We start from the raw sequence: 26,803 nt of genomic DNA, 5'->3' as shown, positions 1-26,803 counted from the left end.
CAACAAGAAGGCGTGGATGACCCGCGACCTGTTCGAAGAATGGCTGCTCGAGTTCGACAGTTTAATTGAAGGCCAAGGAAGAAAAGTAGTGTTGCTACTTGACAACTGTAGCGCACACAGCGTTAACCTGAAGCTAACATCTGTCGAATTGATGTTTCTGCCTTCGAATACTACGGCAGGCCTTCAGCCGTTGGACGCTGGCGTGATCGCCAACTTTAAAGTCCTGTATTGGCGGCGCATGCTGGAGTGGCTAATTTTAGCCATTGACCGTGCAGCTCCTGGCACGTCGGGTCATGCAGATGGGCCCCCTGACCTGAAGATCAGCCTTTTGAAAGCCGTGCGCTTCGTTTACGGTGCATGGTATGAAATAAAGCAGTCAACCATATACAACTGCTTCAAAAAGGCGGGCTTTGTGCGTCAGGACGAACTTCCCCAACCACTGAGACCAACACGGTGGAAGCCCCTGACATAACGAGCTCTGGGAGCTCGTTCCTACTGGTGACACAGGTGGTGCGTCGATGGAGGAGTTTTTGACTGCAGACAGTGCTGCCTCGTTCTGCGATGAGGTCACCGACGAGGCGATCGCCGAAGATGTGCTGTCTCGACAGATGGCAAAGTTGTGCGACGATGGCGACGGCAGCAGCGACAGTGACGAGATTGACAGTGGCACCTTGACCCCGACCACGATGTCCACGCAAAGTGCACTGTCGTCGATCGACTCCTTAATTGATTTTATGCATGCGAAAGGATTGCCGCCAGTGTTCGCGCAGCAGCTGCAATCCATGCACACCGCAGTTGTGAAGCTGAAGGTGCCACAAAAGCAAGTGCAGATTTCGGACTATTTCGGCGCGCCTAACCCTTGACACGGTTACTGGCGCTAGAAATAAAGTTTGTTTTTCACAGCCTACTTTCTACATCATCTATTCTTTAGAGCAAGTAGCGAATTCAAGTTCGGAGCTGCAAAGATATGTTCCGCGTTTATTTTTTTTATCTTTTATAACCAGTCCAGATATGGCGATCATCGGTTATAACGATCATATTTTTCGTCTTGCTCGATATCGTTATAAGTGGACTGCACTGTATTTGACATCCCTGCCAAAGTAATAAAAAAAAACATTCTGACCCAGAAAAAGAAAATCATCCTGTGGATGCAGTCCTGCATCTGAAACGCCTTATGTACTCCTGAGGATCCCTCCAGTGGTAAAAAAAGAAGAAGTTTTGAACTGCAACTGTAAGAAGAAAGAAAAAACTGTATCTCAACAAGATTAAATGCGCTTTCTAACACAATATCACAGATAAAAAAACCCCCTCTCTTCACTCTTTATTTTCACACATCTCCCTGCGGGATTGGTTCTGTCGTAGAAGCTCCCTGGTTGTCACTGGTCTTCTTCATTAGGATTTCTCGAGTTCCTTCCCACTTCAAAAAAAACTTCTTTGACCGTAAACCTGTAAATAAAAAGAGCAGTCCATAAGTTTCACAGAACTAGCCTTCAAGCACACCTGTGTACATGTAACAACTGATCATTTTTTGGAGGGGGGGGGGGGACTTGCAGGCATTTCTGCGGCACTGTCACACATCCTTTAGAGTCACTGTACAGACGTGACTGAGATTTCGGACTCACACACAACTCATTCATCAATTTTTTTACATTTCTCACCCCGACAAAAACCTGACAACAACTGCAAGTTAGAATTTTGGTTAAGCCATGTAGCCTCATTACCTTGGGCTCCAAAAAAATCATAAATATAACCAAATAAAGAAATAAAAATTTGATCAAAGGGAAGCATTTAAAATGGCAGTGCTGACATTTCACCCTGGTTTGCACACAGTGTCCGCAACGCGTGTGCGTGCTAGCATCACTGCCACACATTCTGCACTGCACAGTTGTGGCCAGGCCAACGGTGAAGAAAAACGGCAGCACTCTTAAAAGCAAGGACTGAACACTGGGGACAAAATGTTTCACAACTGCGACATTTTCCTCGCAATTCCAGCAAGATACCTGCTACTCTATCTCTCAACTATATGTGCCGCAAAGAAAGGAAGAAAAAAAAAATGCGGAGCTGTTAATCAATGGAGGATACCAATTCGCTATGCTGCAGTTGGAAGAGGGAAAGATGGCAAATAAAGCGGAGGATTAGAGAGACAGTTGAAGCAAGTAAATGATGGACACGAGCATTGGACAGTTTTCTCACAAGCACTTACATGAGGGTGAAAGTCTTCAGAGCGGGCTATCTTTAAGGCTCAGATTCGAGGTAAGCATCAAGGACACTTAGTGCCAGCACCACAAAGCATGGCACACCAATTGCCCTTCCATGCATATAACATGGGGCATGCAAACTCTACCATCAGTGTCAAATGAAACATGAACAAAACAGCTGAAACACAAGACCAAACAAGAAAAAATGTTAGCGGCTGGAGAGGAAGCACAAGTGTGGCCTATTAATACTTCCAAAGAGCGGTCCTTACACTTTCAACGCAAAAATCAGCTGCTCTAGTAGTTTGCCTCCCTAATGTAATATCTTCCAGTTTTGCAGTTCGTGTTTCAGTTCTCTTGTTCACGTTTCACTTGCCGCTGTTCTTGTCACAATCGCAGGCATTGCAGCCAGCCATTCTGATAAAGAACGAATGATGACGAGTAAATGCAACTCTGAGCCACAGACAACAAAGCGAGGCAGCTTTATGCTGTTGTAGGCCAGGCAGTAGATGGGAGTTGCAGCTCAGGGTCCAGGGAATATCAATGTGAACTGGCAAATTCATCTGAGTTCCATGAAGCCAACATGAGCTTACACAGAATCGTGCAAAGCCTGCCCAACTCTCAAAATTAGGACGGATACACATAAGCTATCACTGTGGGCAGATAAGATAGCTTGATTTGCACAGCAGTATCCTTTGATGCTGCACCAGACCAGCTAACAATGCTCTAGTCTCTTATATCTTATTTTTTGGTCATGGCAACGTTAGCTCTTCTATTACCATGCCACTATGCATCAATCACCAGTGATCGATGGATTCAAAGCATGATTTCAGTGCTACTAGGGCTGCCGAGGAGTTGCTGCCCCATCCAGTATATTGTTTAGACAATCTACTTTATAGTTATTTGCGTAGTCTGTATTCTGCCCGCAAGACTGAAATCTTTTAGATGCCCTTGAAGTTGAGGTTTGGGCACAGTGTGCTTGCAGGACGACGTCAGCGCTCTCAAGAATACCACTTCGCGCGGCTCTGCTGCAGCAGATTTTTCGATGCATCAAGCATCAGTGACTCTGATGATTATATTGCATCACTGGATTTTGATTCCAACGAAGAAACTGTGAAACCTCGGCACGAAACGCGGGCACTAGTCCACATGCTGGGTTCATTGCTTGTTTCTTGACTAGTCATTTGTTTGTTTATGAAGCTGGTTTATGCATTACACAGATATGAATGATATTTTTTGTTGTCATGGTGTTTTGTCATCATATAGGCCAGATTTATTTCCATTTGCCCAAAAAAAGAATAGACTTCAAGCCCTGTAGAAATCAGGGCACCGACCTCCGATCGACAATCCGTAACAGCACAAAGCTGTTTGCATGAACGTGTTCCGATGGCCCTACCTCATCTGAAAACGTCTCCCAAAATAGTTTCTTGTAAAACTAAAGCACTGTAGAGTATTTTCAAGCAATTTACCATCAAACCTCGTTATAACGAACATGGATATGATGGAATTGCCAATATCAAACTGTTGCTTAATATTTTCAATAAAAACATGCATTTCTTACTTCATATATAGAACCCGGTTTGCCATAAAATGTATATATTGAAAGAGACGAGCGCCAAGCTGTGCTTGCTCAGATGGCAGGAGGCAGGGCAGGCTTTGCCTCGCTACACAGGTGACAAGTAGTGGTGTGGCAAGCGTTCATGTCACAGTTAACGCTTATCTCACATTTGTCAGCGCTGCGCCATAGAAGATATAGCGGCGAGAAAAGCTGGTAGCCAGGTGGTCGGCACCATTTGTGCCTCTTGTGCCCGCCAATAAGTGCCTCAACACAAGAGACATGGTCTGTTGTAGCTCTTCGGCAGCCATTCTCTATTTACGTCGAATGTCACGGATCACAAGTGGTCAAAACGACAATAGCTATCTTCCTGCCAATTGATTTTATACATGGCACCGCTGTAATGCAAGGGAGCCACCATAGCTGGCATTTGCCCTGACCCTGCTGCGTGCTTCGGTGCTTTGCGCAGAAACCAATGTAACTGATGTTTCCCACTCGGTTTTTTCAGCAGCCACAAATTTAACATTATGAATATTGGCTGCATTGAACCATTTTACAATATTTTACCTATATGCCATAACGAGGCTTCAATGTAGTACCCATTTATTTTCACGTGAGTACATCATCACAAATGGCACGGCGGATATACTTTTTGTGTATCTGCAATTTTTTTTGGCTAAACGTTCTTAGCTAAAAGTAATAATGTCAATAAGTATGTTTATCAAGCTATATTCTGATACATTATATTTTACTTCGAAAATTTTCTGCTTGGAGTAAGAAATTTATGCCATCGACAGTTTCATGAAATATGGCCTTATTTTTTTCATGTAGATCAGAAAAAATTTCCACCTCGAAATGTTTTTGAGTTAGAATTTCAAACATTTTGTACATTCCAGAACGTTTATATATTATTTTCTCGATGAGGTACTGTCTCGTCACTACAATTTCTTTCTTATATTCCAACTTTTCTGTGTGTGCACCAATTTTTTTTGCAATATTCACACCAAGTATTTGCGTTGAAACAAATGTCACCAGAAAGCACATTCTATTGCTGTCATTTTCATGCACATTATGTTTTTGTTACATCTCACATATTTTGCAGAAAACAATTATGTCCTAAACCAGTCATTTTGCCAATGGTAATGAAAGAGTTAAGTAGTTCTCGGATTTTACAGATAACTTTTCAACAAGATCTGGAGCATAGGGCAGCTTGTTGGCCTTTAAAGCCAGTTTACAGCTGCAGTGCCGAGTGTTGTTGATAGTTCTCTTCGGTGATAAATGCAATGGCAGCATGAAGAGCAGCGAGTTCTGAACCCGTTGAAGAAGTCTGCTCAGATGGCCCACCCCGACTATGACGGACACTCTAAGCAGATCACTTGGCCCGAAGAACTGGGGGAATTAAATGAGCTACCGGTGTATATCTGCACCTGGCATCTTTGCGCTTTGCAGAAATTGCAGCATGGCCTGTTTCTGTGCAGATGATGCTGCACTGGATTTTTTTGCGGTGCCAGGTGTCAAAAGAAGCACCCAAGACTAATAACGGCTCCACAAGAAAAACAGCGGTTTCAAAGCGAGTGTAAACCACAGTGGTAAAGAGGTCCACTGAGCAACAAGGATTTTGGTCAGTGCTGCCTGTAGACTGAATGAAGAAAGGCCCTCAAAAAGGTGAGAGTAAAACCAGACAGAGTGAGTGAGGGAACAAACGAGGGTTAATGACAACCTAGTCGAAATCAAGAGGAAGAAATGGGCTTTGGCAGGGCGTGTAATGTGATGACAAGATAACCGATCGTCCTTAATAGTAACGGACTGGATTCCAAGAGAAGAGAAGCGTAGCAGGCGGCAGCAGAAAGTTAGGTGGGCGGATGAGATTAAGAACCTCACAGGGTTAATGTGGCCGCAGCTGGCGCAGGACAGAGTTAATTGGAGAGATAAGCGAGAGGCCTTTGCCTTGCAGTGAGCAGAGTCATGCTGATGATGATGCCGACAGTCTGCTCATCGAAGAGCACCGCCATTTTCATGCATTCACAGCCTCAGTGTAGGGTCGTGCCTCCCATGCACTTCACTGCTAATTTGGTTGCGCATTTGGAAAAGACGACTCGGCGTATAAGAGCTCCACTTAAGCGCGCATTTCATACATACGTGCACCCTGCGCCTTCGCACAGCATGCATCACAGAGCGAGAGAGGGCATGCTTGCATCTTGTTGCCTCTCGTGCTGGCCTGTCCCGATGGTGTCAGGAACAGCGCAGCACACAATATTGCAAGGTCAATCTATGCAAGGATCCAAATCAGCAATCGTGAGTACCACGTCCTCTGCACAGTGACATGACAGCGTGTGCAGTGCCTGTGCTGACATCTTTCACACAGCGGGTGACTGTCTATTGTCCCGCTCTGCTGCTGTATGCACTGTAAGGGGGCGGAGGATTTTTCAAGCCGCAAATGTACGGCTTTTCCCTCCGCCTCCTTCCACTTCTTTGTGGAGAATAAAACTTGTATGTATGTATGTATGTAATGTGAGATCACACATGCGCACTGTGGTCACGTGACAATGTACTGCTGATCCAACATGTCTGATTCAAGTATAAAAGCACTTTTTTATTTCTTTTATTTTTTGAATTGACTTAGTGAATTCTGCAAATCATTCTTCTGGCATACGCTGCTCAGCTTTAATGGACTGCCTCTTTTTCCGCTATTATGTCTGCAGTCACAAACTATTAGCTTCAACTGGAAAATATTTGCTTTACTTAAAACTATACTATAAATAATAATCATTCACCTTGTGTTAGCGTCGACTGAAAATTCACTATTTGCAAGTGCGGAATTCCTACCAGCCAAACAAGAATGACTAAATATGGTGTTATGTTAAGTGGTGTTATGTTATGGTATGTTGTATATTTCACTGCAACTTTCCTTGGGAGGCACTGGGCAACATGTCACTGTAGATGAAAAGAATGGTGCAGGTTGTGCAACCAAGAACAGAAGACAATGCCAGCATTCTCAGACAGTTCCTGCATCCCCCCTCCCCCCTTTTCCTGCGATTTTCAGTGGCACCTGTAGGAGCAGTCTCTGAAATACACGTGGAGCACACTAAGTGCAACCTGTACAAAGTTAAAAGAAAAACAGCTAGTTCGATACTTCCTTGAGCACCGAGTGCGCAGTTGAAAGTAAAAAGAAAAATCCTTAAGTTCCCAGAATAGCCGAATGCCAGTGGGTAGAGCCATATAGCAAACAAAATTGCAACCACACTGTAGCTTACCCGATATCTCATTTGTCTCACATTTATTTGTAGTGCTGTGCATTGATTTCGATCGTTAAGCCAACCCCCCACTTGAGATTTTCAAATTTAAAAAATCAGGTCGACTTACAAACATGTAAATACAGTACACCAACTCAGCTGTAATCTTTCTGGACTTGGAGTTGCTCATTCCATGTACAATCTCAGTTTCTGCGCTGTATGAGAGCAACACCTCCTTGATAAGGGAGGTAGCTGGTAAAGCATCAAGTGATCCCGCTACAGCTACAACAAAACAAAGAGGAGGCATAAATTTGGGAGACAACACAAACAATGCAAACACGTCTGTTCCTGGCAATTGTTGGCAAGGTTTGATGGCCGTCATCAAAGTCACTGGTGCCGACATTGTCATGGCAGAAAAAATAATAGCGCTAAAGGGATACAAACAGAAGTAAGACCGACGCATTGTATGTCAAATTGGTTCAAAGCACGGCAGTTTTCATTCGCTGAAGTGTTTAAGAGACAGTGCTGGCACAAAGCTCGCCAACGCAAGAGGCTGCGTCAATGCTGGAAACAAAAATCTCCAATGGTAAAGGGCACAGCTTTCTCAGCAAGAGCAGGTTGGTGGAGTTCCTAAGTTGTGGAGTTAATAGCCGAAATATTTTCTCCCTGCATCTCCGATTCAAATTCGTGACATTGATGATGACATCGCATGCGATGAATTTGCTACATTTCCACATTTAGTTATGCTTTTTCTCCTTCCTTGTGCAACAAACACTCACTTGTAGTTGCAATGCAGAAGTTACCATGACAAAGAGGCCTGTAGTCCCTTTTTTTGTTATATTCAACAAAAAATCTCACATGGCAGAGCCATAGTGCGCTTGCAAGGACAGCCAGTGGTGGCGGTACAAGACTTGCATTTTTGGCAGTTTTACAGCTTCCAAGAGCTCAGTTTCCAGTGAAAACAGCCTTCCTGTCCTTCAGAGGTGCTAATCCATCAATCTAGGACAGCTGCAACTTGTCTCCAGGGTTTCTTAAAGTGCCCTAGAAGCCCCGCCATGGTATGCACCTCCCACTAGCTCCCGATAAGAGGCAGTACTCGATCCATGACACCACAAGTAAGTGCAGTGCAAACATGCCTAACTCACCACTGCTCTTGACACGCCGCACCAGCTTGGTGATCAGGGGCTCAAGGGCCTTTGGTGGCTCCGTGTACATCTTCCAGAGGGACACTGTAAAGCATCAACCGGTTGCATGCACAGTGAATACCCACTCGCAAAAAACGCCCTCTCCTTTTACAAAGCGCAAGAGCTGCATGCATTGCAGTTCACTACCTCTCGCATCAGCTCACCATCGTCGCTGCACATGCATAGCCACTAAATCCACACACAAGAGACTGTCTCAGTGCCACAGAGAATTGCTCTCTTGCGAGTCAGCTAATATTCATTGAATTCCAACCTAGGTCATGCAGTGGGCACAGCCTGGCACAGCCTGCTCATGCAACGCCTGAAAAGAGATGTGGCTGCATTTTCAAGGGGTCCGCCGACCACTTGGATGAGGCAATAAGCTTTGCCTTAGACACTGCTATCACAGAGATGCATAAATCAGCATTGTGTGTGTGCTGCACTGAAACTGGAAAGCTGTCGGAGGAGCAAAAACTTAGCTGTGGTGCAACGTGTCTCAACCTAGTTAGATGAACGAAAGCTCTGTAAAGCTTGGTTAGACACTGTTTGGCTTTGATTAAACTTCATTGAATATCAATGGTTTGGCTTGGATGACTATGATACATCGTCAAAGCACTAGTTCCAGCACGTTGCGCATCCATGGCTTTGTGTGAAGGTAAGCACATGCCACACAGTTTTATATAAAGAACAGAGCATCAAGTGATTTCCGGCAGTTGCGAGTGTACCGTCGGCTCCGCGTACGCAGCTATGGCGAAGCACAGTGAGTAATATGATTCGATAGTTGCGAGGCGAGCAAGCGCCGTCAGCTCAATGCACACAGCTGTGGCGAGGCATGGAGAGTCATGTGGCATGATGTCAGAACCAAGCATCCACTCATACCGATTTGAAGGTCAAATTTCATAGCCACATGACCTTCAGCTTTGTACCAGGAGTAGAGCTTCCACTCCAAAAACTGTTAACTGCACAGTGACCAGGCCAAGAAAGGAAGTGGCCAGTCAGTTCACTCAGCTAAGGAGCACCAAACAGGTGTTGGCTGCACAATCTGGGAGAGCTTGACATTGCCAACATGAAAGGGAACAGTCAGTTTGCATCTAAGAACAAATTCTGCTGCAATTTCTATGCTGCAGCTAGACCAGAAATGCCTCATGGGAATTATTTGCCCACCGAAAAACTGTTCAGAATCTGCTAGGCCTGACAACCAGCAAGCACGAACACAAAATCTCCCTCTCCTCAGGGGCTAAGTAATAATCACCGCGGGAACCTCTTGGGTACCATCAGAGAACAGAATAAGCACGCACCCAGCAACAAGATGAGGCAACCACTGCTCTCATTGCTAAGTAGTGACTGCGCCAGGGGTGCCAACCGCTGTTCCAGCAGCCATGGCAGCAGGCTTTTAGGTGACCGCTGGCACAGCTCTTGGAGTGACCGATGATGCATCACACAAGTATCTGCAAGGCGTGCTTTGAGGTCAGACTCTCAAAGCCATTGCCCAAAGCCATGCATCCAAGAGCTAGGCAGAGCAGCAAGCTGTAGTCAATAAGTTTGCATACTAGTGAAAGTTTGTTAATTAAACTTTATCAGTTTGAATTTTCAGATATAATTCATACTCTACAACTTAATGCTCAGTTTACGCTCAGTTCAAGCCTATGCATAAAGCAGCCATTAATTTTAATGGAGATCGGCTCCACCACCGATAATTCAGACTACATGCCACTGTGCCTGGGCACACAGACAACACGGCCTTCAGAGCAATGCACCATGAAAAGCTGGGTCTGGACCAGCTATGCGCACATCCAATCTCTTTGCAGCAGGCGGTGTATCCACAATGTTCCACAAACTCAATGAGAAATTTTCCACCCCATGCATGTGCCTAGCAATACCTTGGTCCTATATGGGTAGCCCTGCACCCTAACCAGGCAGCCATGCAACTCCACCCATGGTGATGGATGGCACAACCAGCTATGAGGCAAAGAGAATCATGTGCATCACAGTATTCCTGGCACACGCGATTTATATAGATAGGAGCTGTTGCTGGTGCACGTTTTTCAATTTTATTGTGCTTTTTGCACCGCAATTCCATGTGGCTGGTTGCAGCTGGGACCAACAGGGTTGCAGTGATTGCCCCAAATTGAGCCTACGCGGTGTGCCACTGTGTTGCGATTTAGAAAGCCACCAGGGCCAATCAGAGCTAATCCAATTTAGTGGTGCGTTGAACGGAACCGGGAAAGCAACCCGCAGCTCGCATTTGCTAGCATGAACACCGGCACTGTCGAACCAGTCTTTGGTAGAAAATCACGGCTTGCTACATGCCGTTCGCGACTACGATGCCATCCTCTACTGCAGAAGTACAAGCTGAATCGCTTGACTCTAGGAGTAGCGTGTCTCACTCGCGACACAAGGTTCCCGGATTCAATTCCCATCTCATCCCAATTTTGTCTTGTCTTCAGCGATATTATTTACTTCACATTCTTACATGTCATAGTGATCACTCATGTTACAACGTTATAATCACAATTTTTCAGATGTTTTATTCAAGTTCAATTCCACGTGATGTTACATCGTCATCGACCAAAAGGAATTTCGTTCCCACACCCCCGAAGGCGCTGCCGAACGTATGCTCTAATGCTACTGTGTTAAATATAGGGTAATCTCCAAACCATACTACTGCCCGGTGTGTGTACTGCTTTTTCCGTCCATTGTAATTAGTTCAAACTTTGGTTAATTCTCATGCATGTACATACACGATCTGCCTTGCGCCTAAGACAGACCTATTCCAGGAACGGTGTGCCGGCCCTTACCACCACACTTGTGAGGAGACAGCAGAGGAGCAAGCAGTTCTTCTGCCAGCTGTTTAGGGATGTATTTGGCAAAGCCATGTAGCGGACCAAGCATGCGGAGCACCTGGCGCGCCTGGAATTCCAGGGTGCTGTTGAGGGTGTGCTCTGGGCTATCGAGCAGGAGGTAGGCCACCGTCTTCTGCACAATCCCTGCACTCGCCACGCATGAGGAATGACATGACAGCAAATTGGACAGCCAAAAAAAGACATTCGCGACAATCATGACTGAAATGCAACACATTGAAGCATATAAGCATGCTTTACAGCTGCGTCTAGGCCGATTCAAACTAACTATGCTCGTGCTCAAAACATAGTTCATCATCAGAGAAATGTGGCAAAATGCAATCTTTATCCTTTTTAAACCTGCTGCAGTGGCTCAGTGGTTAGGGCGCTCGGCTACTGGTCCGGAGTTCCCGAACTCGAACCCGACTGCGACGGCTGTGTTTCGATGGAGGCGAAAAGCTAAGGCACCCGTGGGCTGTGCGATGTCAGTGACCATTAAAAATCCCCAGGTGGTCGAAATTATTCCGGAGCGCTCCACTACGACACCTCTTTCTTCCTTTCTTCTTTCAATACCTCCTTTATCCCTTCCCTTATGTCCGGCGATATGCGAGAGATACTGCGCCATTTCCTTTCCCCAAGAACCAAGTTCCAATTACCCTTTTTAATAGGTGCCTCGGTAGCAGCAGAAGGAAAAAGAAGGAACTGCTCTATTGGCAGTTTCCATGAAATTGACACCACTCTGCGGTTGTGCCACAAACTAGCCTATAAAGGATAAGTGTATGCAGAACCACGTTGCTCGCACCCTTGCTTAAGTGGTAAACAGGTAAATTTTGCCAGAACGGTCAGATGTTTTTGTCATAGTTTTACTGTAGAATATACCTTAGAAGTGTTATTACTACTTATTAGACGTCGCCAAGGTAACCAGCTAGAAGAGCCGCTAAGTACCACTGTGTGAGTTTTCTAATAACAGCAATACATTAAGAACATGAAAAAAGGTTGGTTACACGCTGTATGTTGCAGGACCATGACAGAGCAGTAATTACCAAGCACCAAGCCTTTATTTCTAAAAAGTTTATTTGCCTTATCTAGAAAGTGTTATGTAGATACAAGACACTAATTCTGAACGAACATCGCAGAACACGCGATTAACAGGCATGATTCAAGCACGCTAAGTTTTGTGCATGACTGTTTCTATAACAGCAGGTCTTATTACAGCATGCGTGTATGGTGATATCGTACATTGTTACCCATAGAGAGCAAGGGGTGATATTGTTATGTTGCCAAAGACTAGTCAGACGCAAGGGCAACCGGGGAACAGAACAGAGGTCACAGGGAGCGCCGGACAAAGCGCATGCACCACCTAAACACTTCCTCTACGTCGTCTGCCCAGGGATTATCCGTTGCACGGCACCCCAACTGGAAAAACACCGTCACGGTGTGCTTAAGGACGCAGCTGGGCACGGCGAAATGTAAGGTTTCAGGCAAGAGACGTGGACAACGTCACGAAGTTGACGGGAGGTGGCATCCAGGAAGGCCAGAACGATCTCGTAAGTGATGGTGGTGACCTAGCGCAGGACCCTGTACAGGGCAGCATAGAGACAGAAGTTTTTCCGAGAGGCAGACTTGATGAGATGGGGACCAGAGCAAGACGAGGGAGCCAGGAGAGAAAGACTATGTAGTAACGGTGGTTACAGAACTCCTGCTGGGAGGCCTGCGAAGCGAGTAGTCGGGAGCGTGCAAGTTGATAGGTGTTGTCAGCATGGGAATGGCTTCGTTGGGGTATTCAGAGGGCAGCGCAGCAGGAGTAGGTAAGAGCGTGTGCAAAGGCAACTGGGGCTTGTGGCCGTATAAAAGGTAAAAAGGAGAGTAGCCGGCAGTATCATGGTGGGAGGAGTTGTGCGTGCACTTAACATGGGGAAGAGCCATGTCCCAGTCGCGATGGTCGGCGGAAATGTACATGGTGAGCGTATCGGTCAGTGTGTGGTTAAGGCGCTCGTTAACGCCGTTTGTCTGGAGGTGATAGGCGGTGGTAAGCTTACGCTTAGTAGAGCAGGAATGGAGAAAGTCGTCGACAACCCTGGAGAGAAAGCAGCGGCCGCAGTCGGCAAGAAGTTGGCGGGGAGCACCATGATGCAAGATGAGGTTGTACAGCAGAAAGTCCGCAACGTCTGTAGCAGTACTGGTTGGCAGTGCCCGCGTGATTGCGTAATGGGTAGTGTAGTCGGTGGCAACAACAGCAACCCATCGGTTGCCGGAGGTGGATTCCAGAAATGGAAGCAGAAGGTCCAAGCCGACACGGTAGGAAGGTTTGGGGGGGCCCATTAAGGAGTTGAAGCACACCAGCTGGGAGTGTGACAGGGCGATTCCTGCGCTGGCACTCATCGCAGGTAGCAACACAGTGGCATACGGAGCGGTAGAGACGAGTCAAAAAGAAGCGACGACGCACGTGGTCGTAGGTATGCAACACACCTTAGTGGCCAGCAGTGGGGAGATCATGCAGCTCTTGAGGATAGCAGGATGAAGCAGTGCTTGGGAACAATGAGGAGGAAGTCGGGGCCAGCCGGATTAAGGCTGCGGTGAAATAAAAGTTCCATCATGGAGCACAAAGCACCTCATCAGAGGATCAGAGGGAGCGGAGTTGAGGCGGTCGTTAATTGAACGCAACTCGTCATCGTGGCTATGTGCAACCTGCCAGACTTATAGATCACGGTGTAATCATACTCTTGCAGTCGCAATGCCCAACGACCAAGCTGGCCTGTAGGGCCTTTCAGAGACGACAGCCAGCACAGTGCATGGTGGTTGGTTTTAGCTATAAATGGGTGGCCCTATATATAGAATGGAATTTCCTAACTACCCAGACAAGAGCTAAGCACTCGCATTCGGTAATGGAGTAAGTGTGCTCTTGGGCAGAGAGGAGGCTGCTGGCATGAACGATGACACGGCCGTGACCTGATTGCTGCTGAGAGGGCACAGCGCCGATGCCGTAGCCACTGGCATCAGTATGGACCTTGGGGGGGGGGCTTCAAAATCAAAGTGCGCCAACACTGGCATGGTGGTCACCTTGAAGACCAAAGTGGAAAAGGCATGTTCTTGGTAAGGTCCCCAGAGGAAGGGGGCGTCTTTCTTCAAAAGGTCGGTGAGGGGGCAAACGAGTACGACGAAGCCTTGAGTGAACCAACAGAAGTAGGAGCAGAGCCCCAAGAAGCTCCAGACGGCGTTGCAAGATCGGGGAAGAGGAAAGTCTTTTACAGCCCGGATCTTATCGGGCTCAGGGTGAGCTCCCATGCAGTCAACGACATGGCCCAAAATGATCTGACGTTGCACAAACTGGCACTTCAAAAAGTTAAGCTGCAGGCTCACACGACGAAAGAGTTCAGGATCTGGGAAAGGTCAGCGAGGTGGGACGAAAAAATGGGCGAAAATACAATCACGTCAACTCGATAACACAGGCATGTGGTCAACTTAAAACCTTGCAAAAGGGCGCCCATCATGCGCTCGAACGTGGCTGGTGCGTTGCATAAGCCAAAAGGCATCACTTTGAACTGATAAAGCTCATCAGGGGTTACAAAGGAAGTCTTCTCACGGTCCTGCTCATCTACAGCAACTTGCCAGTAGCTGGATCACAGATCTATTGAGGAGAAGAATTTGGCACCATGCAGACAGTCAAGAGCGTCATCAATACGCAGCAGGGGGTACACGTCCTTTTTAGTGATCTTATTAAGGTGACTATAGTCAATGCAAAAGTGCCATGAGCCATCCTTTTTCTTCACAAGTACCACTGGAGAGCCCCAGGGACTGTGGAGGGTTCGATGATGTTCTTTGAAAGCATTTTTGTAACCTCAGCGTTGATGACCTTGCGCTCGGTGTGGGAGACATGGCAGGGGTGGCAGCAGATGGGAGGGGCATCACCGGTGTCAATGCGGTGTGTCACAGCGAGAGTTTGGCCCAGTGCGGTCTTGTTCAGATCAAAAATGTCGGAAAAGGATTGTAGAAGGTCACGAAGCTGGGAAGATTGGTAGGGGCGGATATCAGTGGGCCTCATGGTCGTGAATGCGTCCGACAACAGAGGGTAGGACTGGAGCGAGCCTGCTGGGTCACGAACAGGAGTGGCATCCAATACAGCCGCATGGTACAGGGCAAGTGGGGACAGCCTAGCGACACGTATGCCAGCCAAAAACATGTTGGAGGAGAAGCCGAAGTTCAGGAAAGGCAGAGACAGGGCGTTGGATTTAATGGTGGCCATGCTATGGGGCAGGGCAATGTTGCGGGTCAGTACGAGGTCAAAGATGGGCGCAACGAGCTAGTCGCCATCGCGAACCGGACGGGATGGTGTCAGTGAAACGAAAAATGAGGCTTGGGAGGGCAAGTGGGCATATTCAAGGCTGAGCAATCGGAGCGATGAGTTCAGGATCCAGCTGGGGAAGCTCGAAATGGAGGACACCCTGCAAGCAGTCAATGAGAGAGGAATGGTCCGACAAAAAGTTTTAACCGAGGAAGGGCGCATGTGGTCAAAACAGTGAACTGAACAAAAGTGCTGTGGCTGGCAACTGTCACGCGAGCAGTGCACGGTCCATCGATAGCATGCGTGGCACCATTCGCGACGCGCACACGGGGACATTGCTGGCAGGAGAACTTTATGAAAGCGACAGCGGAGGTCAGCACTCATCATGGATATATGGGCACCGGTGACAATGAGGGCACGCACAGCAACACCGTTGACTGTGACGTCCAGTAGGTTGGGTTGGGTGGTCAGTAGAGGGTTTGTGGTACGAGTCGTTGATGCAGCATCACCTCCAAAGCTGAATCATTTAGTTTTCCCAATGGGAGGGGCAGTAGGAAGCAGCAGTCAAAAGACGAGGCGACTGCGGTGAGCGGTGTTGACACTGACCGTCCACCACGGCGAAGAGGGCGCACAGACAATGTTTTGTACTAGCACATGCATCGGCCGCAGCGGTGCGGAGGAGCTGCAGGGTGTGGCTGAACCGACTGTGGAACGGCAGATGCAGCTGAGTGGCGTGCCTGGTTTTCGGTGCCATTTCAAGCTATGTGCGACTATGTTTTGTGCTGCCAGAGTGTATCTCAATCTGTGAAGGTTAGGTTCTCTGCTTCTGCGTTGAGGTGGGCACCATGGACAAACAAGTTCTGCCAAAGCTAGGCTTTTTGTGTTGAGGTTTGGTACCGGTTTGTGTTGCAGTTTGGTAATTGTTTATCAAGGGGTGGTACAGTTAACCATGCTATCAGAAATCGTGCGGATGAATGGAGAAAACCCTGCAATAAATGTATTTCTATAACGAATTCCGAAGGACCACAGGGCTGCATCCTCGCTGCTGTTCTGCCCATTCATGCAGTGCCAGCAAATAGAGCACTAAGTAGAGTAAAATGGCTTGGAGTCGACATCAGTTTTAATCCTCCTGTGCATCGCGCAACTTAAACAAGCACACGTAAATGCCGTGGCAATGAACGATCCCACAACACCTGCAGTGCGTCTCTTGCAGCTTGGCGACTTGACAAGCTTTCATTGTGAGGCGCCATCTGTCCGTGTTCAAAAGAAGCACAAGGAGAAGCGAACAAGATCTGGTCACACTGTTGGGCAGAGAGTCAACACTTGTATATATTCCTATGCTGTGACTCCTTGACATCAAGAAAAACCAGCGGCATGCGCAACTTAGCAAATCCCCTGAGGCAAAAATTTCCTAAAAGCTCATGACAAAAAACATAACACATTTCCTAAGTGTGCCAGGGACTATAACAGCATATTCGGAATCGGGACATAAAAATCCCTTTTTCTGAAGATTTCGTAACAGTGACTTCATCAGCCCCACAAGAGCTTGGTGCACGAATATAAAGCCAGTTGACGGGGATCAACTCTGCTGTATTACATATTATTGTAGCCGAGCAGCGCCCCGGATCTTTCGACCTCGATTGCAAACAGGAATTCCGAAGGCCCTCTACTTGACCGCCAGCTACTTCCTGCATGACACAGGCGTTACATACTAGACCGACCTTCTTTACAAGTGTTGCCTGAACCAGCTCTCGAGCCCAGAAAGCATAAGCTTATTTAAGGGAGGAGAGAGAAAAAGCCGGTGTGGGATAAACCAGACAAGAAAGCTCACCTGGTGGCAATGCCTTGAGCAGACCGGGCCAAGCTCCTACCACTGAAGCTACCAGGAAAGGGGCCTGGTTTGTGCCCAGCAAGTCCCAGATCACTGTTTGGGCCACTGTGGGCTCATCCAGCTTGCAGCACAGTACACCAATCAGCCGTAAGTATGATGCCCGCCCCATCAGCATCTTGGGCTGAGAGCGACTCCAGTACCGCGCCTGCAGCGCAGACAACAACATGACCCACCCGTCTTGCTTCTGCGCCAGAGCTTGCAGCAGTAGGGTTTCAAACTTGGTGATGAGTGGGGGTGCCTGCTCACCACGGCAATACGCCGACACAGGATTCGCCTTGCACTGATACAGGTAGCAGAGAGCGCCCTGCACCAGCGAGCCACCCTTGACTTTACGGATATCCTGCTCCAGCTCCTCCGGTTGGACCTCGGGCTGCTTGGCAAAAAACGCCAGTTTTCGGAGCACTGCCTCAACAGCTATGGGGGTGACCCCTTTAGAGAACGCTTGTTGACTCATGATCACATGCGCTTGGCTGCGCAGGAACGTTCTGTACAGGCCCAGGCTCTGGCCTCCTCCACTCAGGTTTCCAGATGTTGCCTTGCTCGCTGTTGCAGTTGCAGGGCTGCAGACAACTTCCGCGTTATGGCCTTCCCTTGCCCGCGTGGCGTTTCCAGGTAGTTCTCTGCTCAACAGTGCATTCGCAGGACTGCATGCAACTCCCCCACGCATTCCTAGTGTTCCCTGACTTGACAGGTCCCCAGGCGCTGCCTTGCTCGCTGTTGCAGGTGCAAGATTACAGTCCACAGGACTGCACACAACTCCTCCATGTGTACCTAACACAGCCTTATTCGACAGGTAGCCAGACGGTGTCCCAGTCATGCCTGCATGCACAGAGCCACACGACAGTGCCCCACGTGCGGCTTCCTCTGCCTGAGCTGACATGGCAGACTCTGCCCCACCCATGGCTGCAACACGCTCAGAGGAAAACGGTGGAACTGCCCCGAGTGGGCTTTGTTCGGCACTCTTTTCTTCTGTGACCTCCCCTTCTTCTTCTGAGCTGCTCGAGGAGAACAGCCGATGCAAGTCACGCTTGGTCAGCAGTGGCTTCTTGGTCGGCAGTTGCACTTCCCTGTCGGACAGCTGCTCGTCCTGCGCACACAGCAGGCAAAACATTAAGGGACATAACCTCAAACTAAACAAGCAATTTCCTGCGACTACAGAAGCTACGGCAGATGGTTCTGTGGGCAGACAAAACATTGGGGAAAGCGCTCGTGTCGGGCCACCCTGCTTCTTGTGTCCTCATCCTATGCAATAAATCCATCGATCCCATCCAGCTAGCCCAGCTTTCCGTCTTACTCCAAAGGCCAAAGGTCGTTCCAGCAGGCCCGAATATTTCTACCGACTGAGGCTAAAGGTACTGCTACAGTAAAAGCCCGTTGATTCTGACCGGCAAGGGAGCAGGAAAAACCATCAAATTATACAGGTCTGAGTGATCCAATGGCTCCGATAAAACTTCCAGAAACCGCTCGCATTAGAGTAATTTGCCTAGGTGAAAACCAGGGTGATGGTCGGCTACTATGAAGATGAAAACTGAGTGGCGACGACAATTTTTCGCACTTCTGTGAAGTGCTTTACTGTGCCCACAATGTTGGGAATGCCAAAGCAGATCAGCTCAAAAACGAAAAGACCTCTGCGGCCTCCTTCGCGCTGTGATGCAGGAGCAGTGGAGCAACCTCGCAAGCTGCGGCATTGCATGTGAGGAGGCTCCTCCCACACTATCTACAAAACAGCATGTGATGAGCGCACAGTTTCATTGGGCTGGGAGAATAAAGGACGACCACGTAGACAGAAACAAGAGAAACGCACACTGGCATCAAAACACCGAAAAACTTTTCAAAGAAAAAGAAAATATCAGTGATGCACTAACCATCTGAACCAGTGTACAGCTGTTCCCAGCTGGCTGGCTGGATGTGCGAAGCTCAGAAAGGCACAACCAAAATTACGCGGCTGGCCTACTTTTCAGCTATGAGGCCCTCTCGATTTCCATCATGCCTGCCATTGCACACATGCTAGAGGTGCACAGACAACACTGCATCAACACTAGCAGTCCATATCAACAGGATTTCCAAACTAACTGGGTTGAATTTACGAACTTTGCAATTCGATGACCGTGTACACAGCTCCTGAGAGTAATAATATCACCAAACAAGTACACAAACTACCTGCTCTTCTGCAGCGACTGTTGAGGCCCTCAATGATATTCTTCAACGCTGATATCTATGTTTTAAAGAGACACACTAGGCCCTACCTTCCCATGTATTTTAGGGTATGTTTGGTACATTTTTCTGAACAACCAACAGAGGTAGCAGCTACCTGTTTATATCATTTTCATGGGTGATTTCTGCTTTTTCTACTGAATCCAAACTACCATAGTAATAAAAACGCTAATTTTTTATTATTATTTTTTCTATGGAGGGCTAGATTTAAGATCACTTTTCATCCAATTTTGGTTCGTTATCAGCATCATCATCATCAGCCTGACTACGCCACTGCAGCGCAAATGCCTCTTTCATGTCTCTCCAATTAACCCTGTCCTTTGCCAGCTGCACCACTGTAACTCCGCAAACTTAATCTCCTCCGCCCACCTAATTTTCTGCCGCCTCCTTAAACACTTGCCTTCTTTTGGAATCCACTCCATTACCTTTAATGACCAGTAGTTATCTTGCTTTCACATTACATGCCCTGCACAAGCCCATTTCTTCCTCTTGATTTAACCTAGGTCGTCATATGCTACCCCACGGCCATACAAAGTACAAACAAAGAAATGAGCTTCTGTTTCATTAGTGGTATTACAACGGGAAATTTTTCCTTTTTCAAGGAATCTCAGCAGTAAGATTTCGCAAAAAGAGATTCTTAATGGAGTCTCAGAGAAGTTTAAGAACCACAATTGTCTCACTTTTTCCAAATTGGCAAAGTTTTCAAGCTGCTACGGGGAGATTCTTAATGGAGTCTCAGAGAAGTTTAAGAACCACAATTGTCTCACTTTTTCCAAATTGGCAAAGTTTTCAAGCTGCTGCGGGGAATTTCAGCTACAGCACAGGACATCACTGTGTCGCGTCTCATCTTTAAAATAATGGTACCATAGTAACAAAAATCTTGTTTGAAGACAGATGGCTTTAAAGTAAAAAGTAACTTTATTGGAAAGTTTTCCTCTGTGCTAACATTTGCTGCCCCATTTAGTAAGCATAAACCACGTCAACAGTTGTCATTCAACTCATCTCTGTGTCTATCAGTCGTTCAGCTTCCTAGGCTTATTTTCTGATCTGCTGTGTTGCTCGGTCAGGAAAGTAAGTGCGACGCTGGTCAATTTCTCATAGCCGGTGGAGAGCGTTACAGCCTCAGGTTGGCCTGGAGGCCTCTAAAACCTTGGCTCTTGCTATGTTGCCGCAGGTGAATGTTATGAGAGCATCCAATGTTGACACTCTTCGTGCTGGAGGCAGGAAGGGTGTCAATATTAGATGCTCTCATAACATTTACCAGCAGCAACATAGCAAGAGCCAACATTGCAAGAGCCAGCGGCAAATGTTAGCACAGAAGAAAACTTTCCAATGAAGTTACTTTTCACTTTAAACTCATCTGTCTCGAAACAAGATTTTTGTTACTATGATACCATTATTTTCAAAAGAAGCCGAACTGGAGGCTGAGAGCTCCAAGATTGCTGCCAGATATGTTTTTACTTTAAATGAACTAAGAAACTTTCAGTTTCAAGAATGAAATTCGGTTTCAAAAAGCATGCAAAACGTTGCCTCCTTAAAAGGAGGCATGGCCTCTTGCTTCAAGTGCTTTAATTTAGACAAGTTGTTTCATTCTGCATTACATCGACTATACTTGCACAAAAAAGGAAGAAAAGAGACGTGACGAGCTAGGTGGGTGCTCTGTCCGGTCGTCACGTCTCTTTTCTTTCTATTTTCAACGCAAGTATTGTCGACTTAATAGTGTTAGTGGAAAAAATTCAGCATAGAATGTACTTTCTGAAATGTAACAAAAGTAAAAAAACTCGATTTTTTTCCTCCCAAGTTTTGCTTCCACGGTCACCTTAAAGTGGTGTTCAAGACTGCAGTTACCATTGCCAGGATGCAAATGTACGACCAATGCCAAAAAAAATGTGAACATGACAACTGTCATGCAAACGTAGAAATATTAGCTACTGGAAAGGAAATACGGGTGGATTACATGAAAAGTTACTCCTCGTGGGGTCCAAGTGAAAATCATGTGAACTGTGCCAGCAGTTCTCATTCTCTGTCAACTTAGTTCTGATTTCACTTTTCGACTTCTTTCAACTGGTTCGTTGGCAGTCCATTTGACGCTGGTACTAGTACAGTCAGCCCGCTCACATCAGCTGCGGATTTAATCAACGATCGCTTATTACGAATGAGTGCGGTGCTACCATCAAAATATGCTCTAGGTAAATGGAAATTCGTCTCAGTTACAATGAACAACTGTCACCGCATCACTCTGTTATAGCAAACAAGTAGGCACAATTAACTCGCTCTTGAAGTTGAAAACACGAGCTTCCAGCCTAGCGCGGAGACTGAAAAGCACCTCTCAGACCCCACAGCACCACCTGGAAAAAAATGTCAACCAACAAAGCAATTCTTAACTGCCAGCCAAGCACGCGCCGATGGCCCATAAGGTCAGTCATTGTCTACATATAACTGCCAGCCAAGCACGCGCCGATGGCCCATAAGGTCAGTCATTGTCTACATATAGGCTGGCTGGGCAAAGCATCCCAAATGGAAGCAGTGGTGTTTAGGGTTTAACGTCCCAAAGCAACTCAGGCTATGAGGGACGCCGTAGTCAAGGGCTCCGGAAATTTCGACCACCTGGGGTTCTTTTACGTGCACTGGCAACGCACAGCAAACGGGCCTCTAGAATTTCGCCACCATCGAACTTCGACCGCCGCGGCCGGGAAGCAGTGGTGTGGTGGGCACGAGACAATGGCAGCATTGAATGCACAGCTTTTGAGCATGGTCATGGATCTGTGATTTAAGAGTTTGAATGCCTTGCTGGCCGTGCTGGTCACATGGTATGCGCTGCATGTCCTGCTGGCTTCACCTTTTGTGCCGCTACCATGTGCAGGTAGGACCAGCAGATGGTAAACTTGCTCTGCGCTGCAAATTTGTGGCACCGCGTCGTCATTGTATAGTAGCTGGCACGATGTGGCTTCAGGTGACCACATTCGTGCAGATGCCAAAATTGCAGAGTTTTGCTCTGACAAAGACGTCGCATGCAAAGTACAAGCATTGCCCGGGCAACGTGGCTGATCTACAATAAGCTGCCGTGCACACTTCAATCTCGACAAGTTTCACTCCACCCCTAAAGAAGATTGTTGGCAGCAAGGATCTTGCTGGGAACGTGACCACTCTGGAGAGTATGGAAAGTGCAGCATTAAAATCTGCTTTCAAGAATTAGCACGCATCAGTTTTCGAAGAAATAATGAATGCCACTATCAGTAGGGTGAGTACTTTAGGCCAAAAAATAGAGAGCAAGGATGTTGGTGAGGAGAACATGATCACTCAGGAGAGTATGGAAAGTGCAGCAGTAAAATCTGCTTCCAAGAATTAGCACGCATCAGTTTTCAAAGAAATAATTAATGCCACTATCAGTAGGGTGAGTATTTTAGGCCAAAAAATAGAGAGCAAGGATGTTGGTGAGGAGAACATGATCACTCAGGAGAGTATGGAAAGTGCAGCATTAAAATCTGCTTTCAAGAATTAGCACGCATCAGTTTTCGAAGAAATAATTAATGCCACTATCAGTAGGGTGAGTATTTTAGGCCAAAAAATAGAGAGCAAGGATGTTGGTGAGGAGAACGTGATCACTCAGGAGAGTATGGAAAGTGCAGCATTAAAATCTGCTTCCAAGAATTAGCACGCATCAGTTTTCGAAGAAATAATTAATGCCACTATCAGTAGGGTGAGTATTTTAGGCCAAAAAATAGAGAGCAAGGATGTTGGTGAGGAGAACATGATCACTCTGGCGAGTATGGAAAGTGCAGCATTAAAATCTGCTTTCAAGAATTAGCACGCATCAGTTTTCGAAGAAATAATTAATGCCACTATCAGTAGGGTGAGTATCTTAGGTTAAAAAATAGAGAGCAAGGATGTTGGTGAGGAGAACATGATCACTCAGGAGAGTATGGAAAGTGCAGCAGTAAAATCTGCTTTCAAGAATTAGCACGCATCAGTTTTCGAAGAAATAATTAATGCCACTATCAGTAGGGTGAGTATTTTAGGCCAAAAAATAGAGAGCAAGGACGTTGGTGAGGAGAACATGATCACTCAGGAGAGTATGGAAAGTGCAGCAGTAAAATCTGCTTCCAAGAATTAGCACGCATCAGTTTTCGAAGAAATAATTAATGCCACTATCAGTAGGGTGAGTATTTTAGGCCAAAAAATAGAGAGCAAGGATGTTGGTGAGGAGAACATGATCACTCAGGAGAGTATGGAAAGTGCAGCAGTAAAATCTGCTTTCAAGAATTAGCACGCATCAGTTTTCGAAGAAATAATTAATGCCACTATCAGTAGGGTGAGTATTTTAGGCCAAAAAATAGAGAGCAAGGATGTTGGTGAGGAGAACATGATCACTCTGGAGAGTATGGAAAGTGCAGCATTAAAATCTGCTTTCAAGAATTAGCACGCATCAGTTTTCGAAGAAATAATTAATGCCACTATCAGTAGGGTGAGTATTTTAGGCCAAAAAATAGAGAGCAAGGATGTTGGTGAGGAGAACATGATCACTCAGGAGAGTATGGAAAGTGCAGCAGTAAAATCTGCTTTCAAGAATTAGCACGCATCAGTTTTCGAAGAAATAATTAATGCCACTATCAGTAGGGTGAGTATTTTAGGCCAAAAAATAGAGAGCAAGGATGTTGGTGAGGAGAACATGATCACTCAGGAGAGTATGGAAAGTGCAGCAGTAAAATCTGCTTTCAAGAATTAGCACGCATCAGTTTTCGAAGAAATAATTAATGCCACTATCAGTAGGGTGAGTATTTTAGGCCAAAAAATAGAGAGCAAGGATGTTGGTGAGGAGAACATGATCACTCAGGAGAGTATGGAAAGTGCAGCATTAAAATCTGCTTTCAGGAATTAGCACGCATCAGTTTTCGAAGAAATAATTAATGCCACTATCAGTAGGGTATTTTAGGCCAAAAAATAGAGAGCAAGGATGTTGGTGAGGAGAACATGATCACTCAGGAGAGTATGGAAAGTGCAGCAGTAAAATCTGCTTTCAAGAATTAGCACGCATCAGTTTTCGAAGAAATAATTAATGCCACTATCAGTAGGGTGAGTATTTTAGGCCAAAAAATAGAGAGCAAGGATGTTGGTGAGGAGAACATGATCACTCAGGAGAGTATGGAAAGTGCAGCAGTAAAATCTGCTTTCAAGAATTAGCACGCATCAGTTTTCGAAGAAATAATTAATGCCACTATCAGTAGGGTGAGTATTTTAGGCCAAAAAATAGAGAGCAAGGATGTTGGTGAGGAGAACATGATCACTCAGGAGAGTATGGAAAGTGCAGCAGTAAAATCTGCTTTCAAGAATTAGCACGCATCAGTTTTCGAAGAAATAATTAATGCCACTATCAGTATTGTATTTCAGGCCAAAAAATAGAGAGCAAGGATGTTGGTGAGGAGAACATGATCACTCAGGAGAGTATGGAAAGTGCAGCAGTAAAATCTGCTTTCAAGAATTAGCACGCATCAGTTTTCGAAGAAATAATTAATGCCACTATCAGTAGGGTGAGTATTTTAGGCCAAAAAATAGAGAGCAAGGATGTTGGTGAGGAGAACATGATCACTCAGGAGAGTATGGAAAGTGCAGCAGTAAAATCTGCTTTCAAGAATTAGCACGCATCAGTTTTCGAAGAAATAATTAATGCCACTATCAGTAGGGTGAGTATTTTAGGCCAAAAAATAGAGAGCAAGGATGTTGGTGAGGAGAACATGATCACTCAGGAGAGTATGGAAAGTGCAGCATTAAAATCTGCTTTCAAGAATTAGCACGCATCAGTTTTCGAAGAAATAATTAATGCCACTATCAGTAGGGTGAGTATTTTAGGCCAAAAAATAGAGAGCAAGGATGTTGGTGAGGAGAACATGATCACTCAGGAGAGTATGGAAAGTGCAGCAGTAAAATCTGCTTTCAAGAATTAGCACGCATCAGTTTTCGAAGAAATAATTAATGCCACTATCAGTAGGGTGAGTATTTTAGGCCAAAAAATAGAGAGCAAGGATGTTGGTGAGGAGAACATGATCACTCAGGAGAGTATGGAAAGTGCAGCAGTAAAATCTGCTTCCAAGAATTAGCACGCATCAGTTTTCGAAGAAATAATTAATGCCACTATCAGTAGGGTGAGTATTTTAGGCCAAAAAATAGAGAGCAAGGATGTTGGTGAGGAGAACATGATCACTCAGGAGAGTATGGAAAGTGCAGCAGTAAAATCTGCTTTCAAGAATTAGCACGCATCAGTTTTCGAAGAAATAATTAATGCCACTATCAGTAGGGTGAGTATTTTAGGCCAAAAAATAGAGAGCAAGGATGTTGGTGAGGAGAACATGATCACTCTGGAGAGTATGGAAAGTGCAGCATTAAAATCTGCTTTCAAGAATTAGCACGCATCAGTTTTCGAAGAAATAATTAATGCCACTATCAGTAGGGTGAGTATTTTAGGCCAAAAAATAGAGAGCAAGGATGTTGGTGAGGAGAACATGATCACTCAGGAGAGTATGGAAAGTGCAGCAGTAAAATCTGCTTTCAAGAATTAGCACGCATCAGTTTTCGAAGAAATAATTAATGCCACTATCAGTAGGGTGAGTATTTTAGGCCAAAAAATAGAGAGCAAGGATGTTGGTGAGGAGAACATGATCACTCAGGAGAGTATGGAAAGTGCAGCATTAAAATCTGCTTTCAAGAATTAGCACGCATCAGTTTTCGAAGAAATAATTAATGCCACTATCAGTAGGGTGAGTATTTTAGGCCAAAAAATAGAGAGCAAGGATGTTGGTGAGGAGAACATGATCACTCAGGAGAGTATGGAAAGTGCAGCAGTAAAATCTGCTTTCAAGAATTAGCACGCATCAGTTTTCGAAGAAATAATTAATGCCACTATCAGTAGGGTGAGTATTTTAGGCCAAAAAATAGAGAGCAAGGATGTTGGTGAGGAGAACATGATCACTCAGGAGAGTATGGAAAGTGCAGCAGTAAAATCTGCTTTCAAGAATTAGCACGCATCAGTTTTCGAAGAAATAATTAATGCCACTATCAGTAGGGTGAGTATTTTAGGCCAAAAAATAGAGAGCAAGGATGTTGGTGAGGAGAACATGATCACTCAGGAGAGTATGGAAAGTGCAGCAGTAAAATCTGCTTTCAAGAATTAGCACGCATCAGTTTTCGAAGAAATAATTAATGCCACTATCAGTAGGGTGAGTATTTTAGGCCAAAAAATAGAGAGCAAGGATGTTGGTGAGGAGAACATGATCACTCAGGAGAGTATGGAAAGTGCAGCATTAAAATCTGCTTTCAAGAATTAGCACGCATCAGTTTTCGAAGAAATAATTAATGCCACTATCAGTAGGGTGAGTATTTTAGGCCAAAAAATAGAGAGCAAGGATGTTGGTGAGGAG

General features: G+C 46.0%; 1 protein-coding gene across 5 annotated transcripts in view; it reads right to left on the bottom strand.

The window, feature by feature from the left end:
- Positions 1-1,289: 1,289 nt before the first annotated feature.
- LOC144099149 (uncharacterized) overlaps positions 1,290-26,803 on the bottom strand; it is a 67,187-nt gene continuing 41,673 nt past the window's right edge. For 2 of the 5 annotated variants that reach the window (XM_077632262.1, XM_077632261.1), the window contains 5 exons: positions 17,118-18,264; positions 10,963-11,151; positions 9,463-9,612; positions 8,129-8,212; positions 1,290-1,446 (listed from right to left, as the gene is read on the bottom strand). In XM_077632262.1, coding sequence (XP_077488388.1) covers positions 1,328-1,446; positions 8,129-8,212; positions 9,463-9,612; positions 10,963-11,151; positions 17,118-18,264 — 1,689 coding nt within the window. In that variant the 3' untranslated portion in view covers positions 1,290-1,327. Of the gene's footprint in view, positions 1,447-7,113; positions 7,266-8,128; positions 8,213-9,462; positions 9,613-10,962; positions 11,152-17,117; positions 18,265-26,803 lie in introns of all 5 variants that reach the window. The other 3 variants (XM_077632264.1, XM_077632263.1, XM_077632260.1) reach the window with 2 other exon arrangements.

Source organism: Amblyomma americanum, chromosome 7 (assembly GCF_052857255.1).
Source record: "Amblyomma americanum isolate KBUSLIRL-KWMA chromosome 7, ASM5285725v1, whole genome shotgun sequence".
Taxonomy (NCBI): domain Eukaryota; kingdom Metazoa; phylum Arthropoda; class Arachnida; order Ixodida; family Ixodidae; genus Amblyomma; species Amblyomma americanum.
Note: the sequence above shows the minus strand (reverse complement) of the source record. Positions and strands in the feature narration are given on the sequence as shown.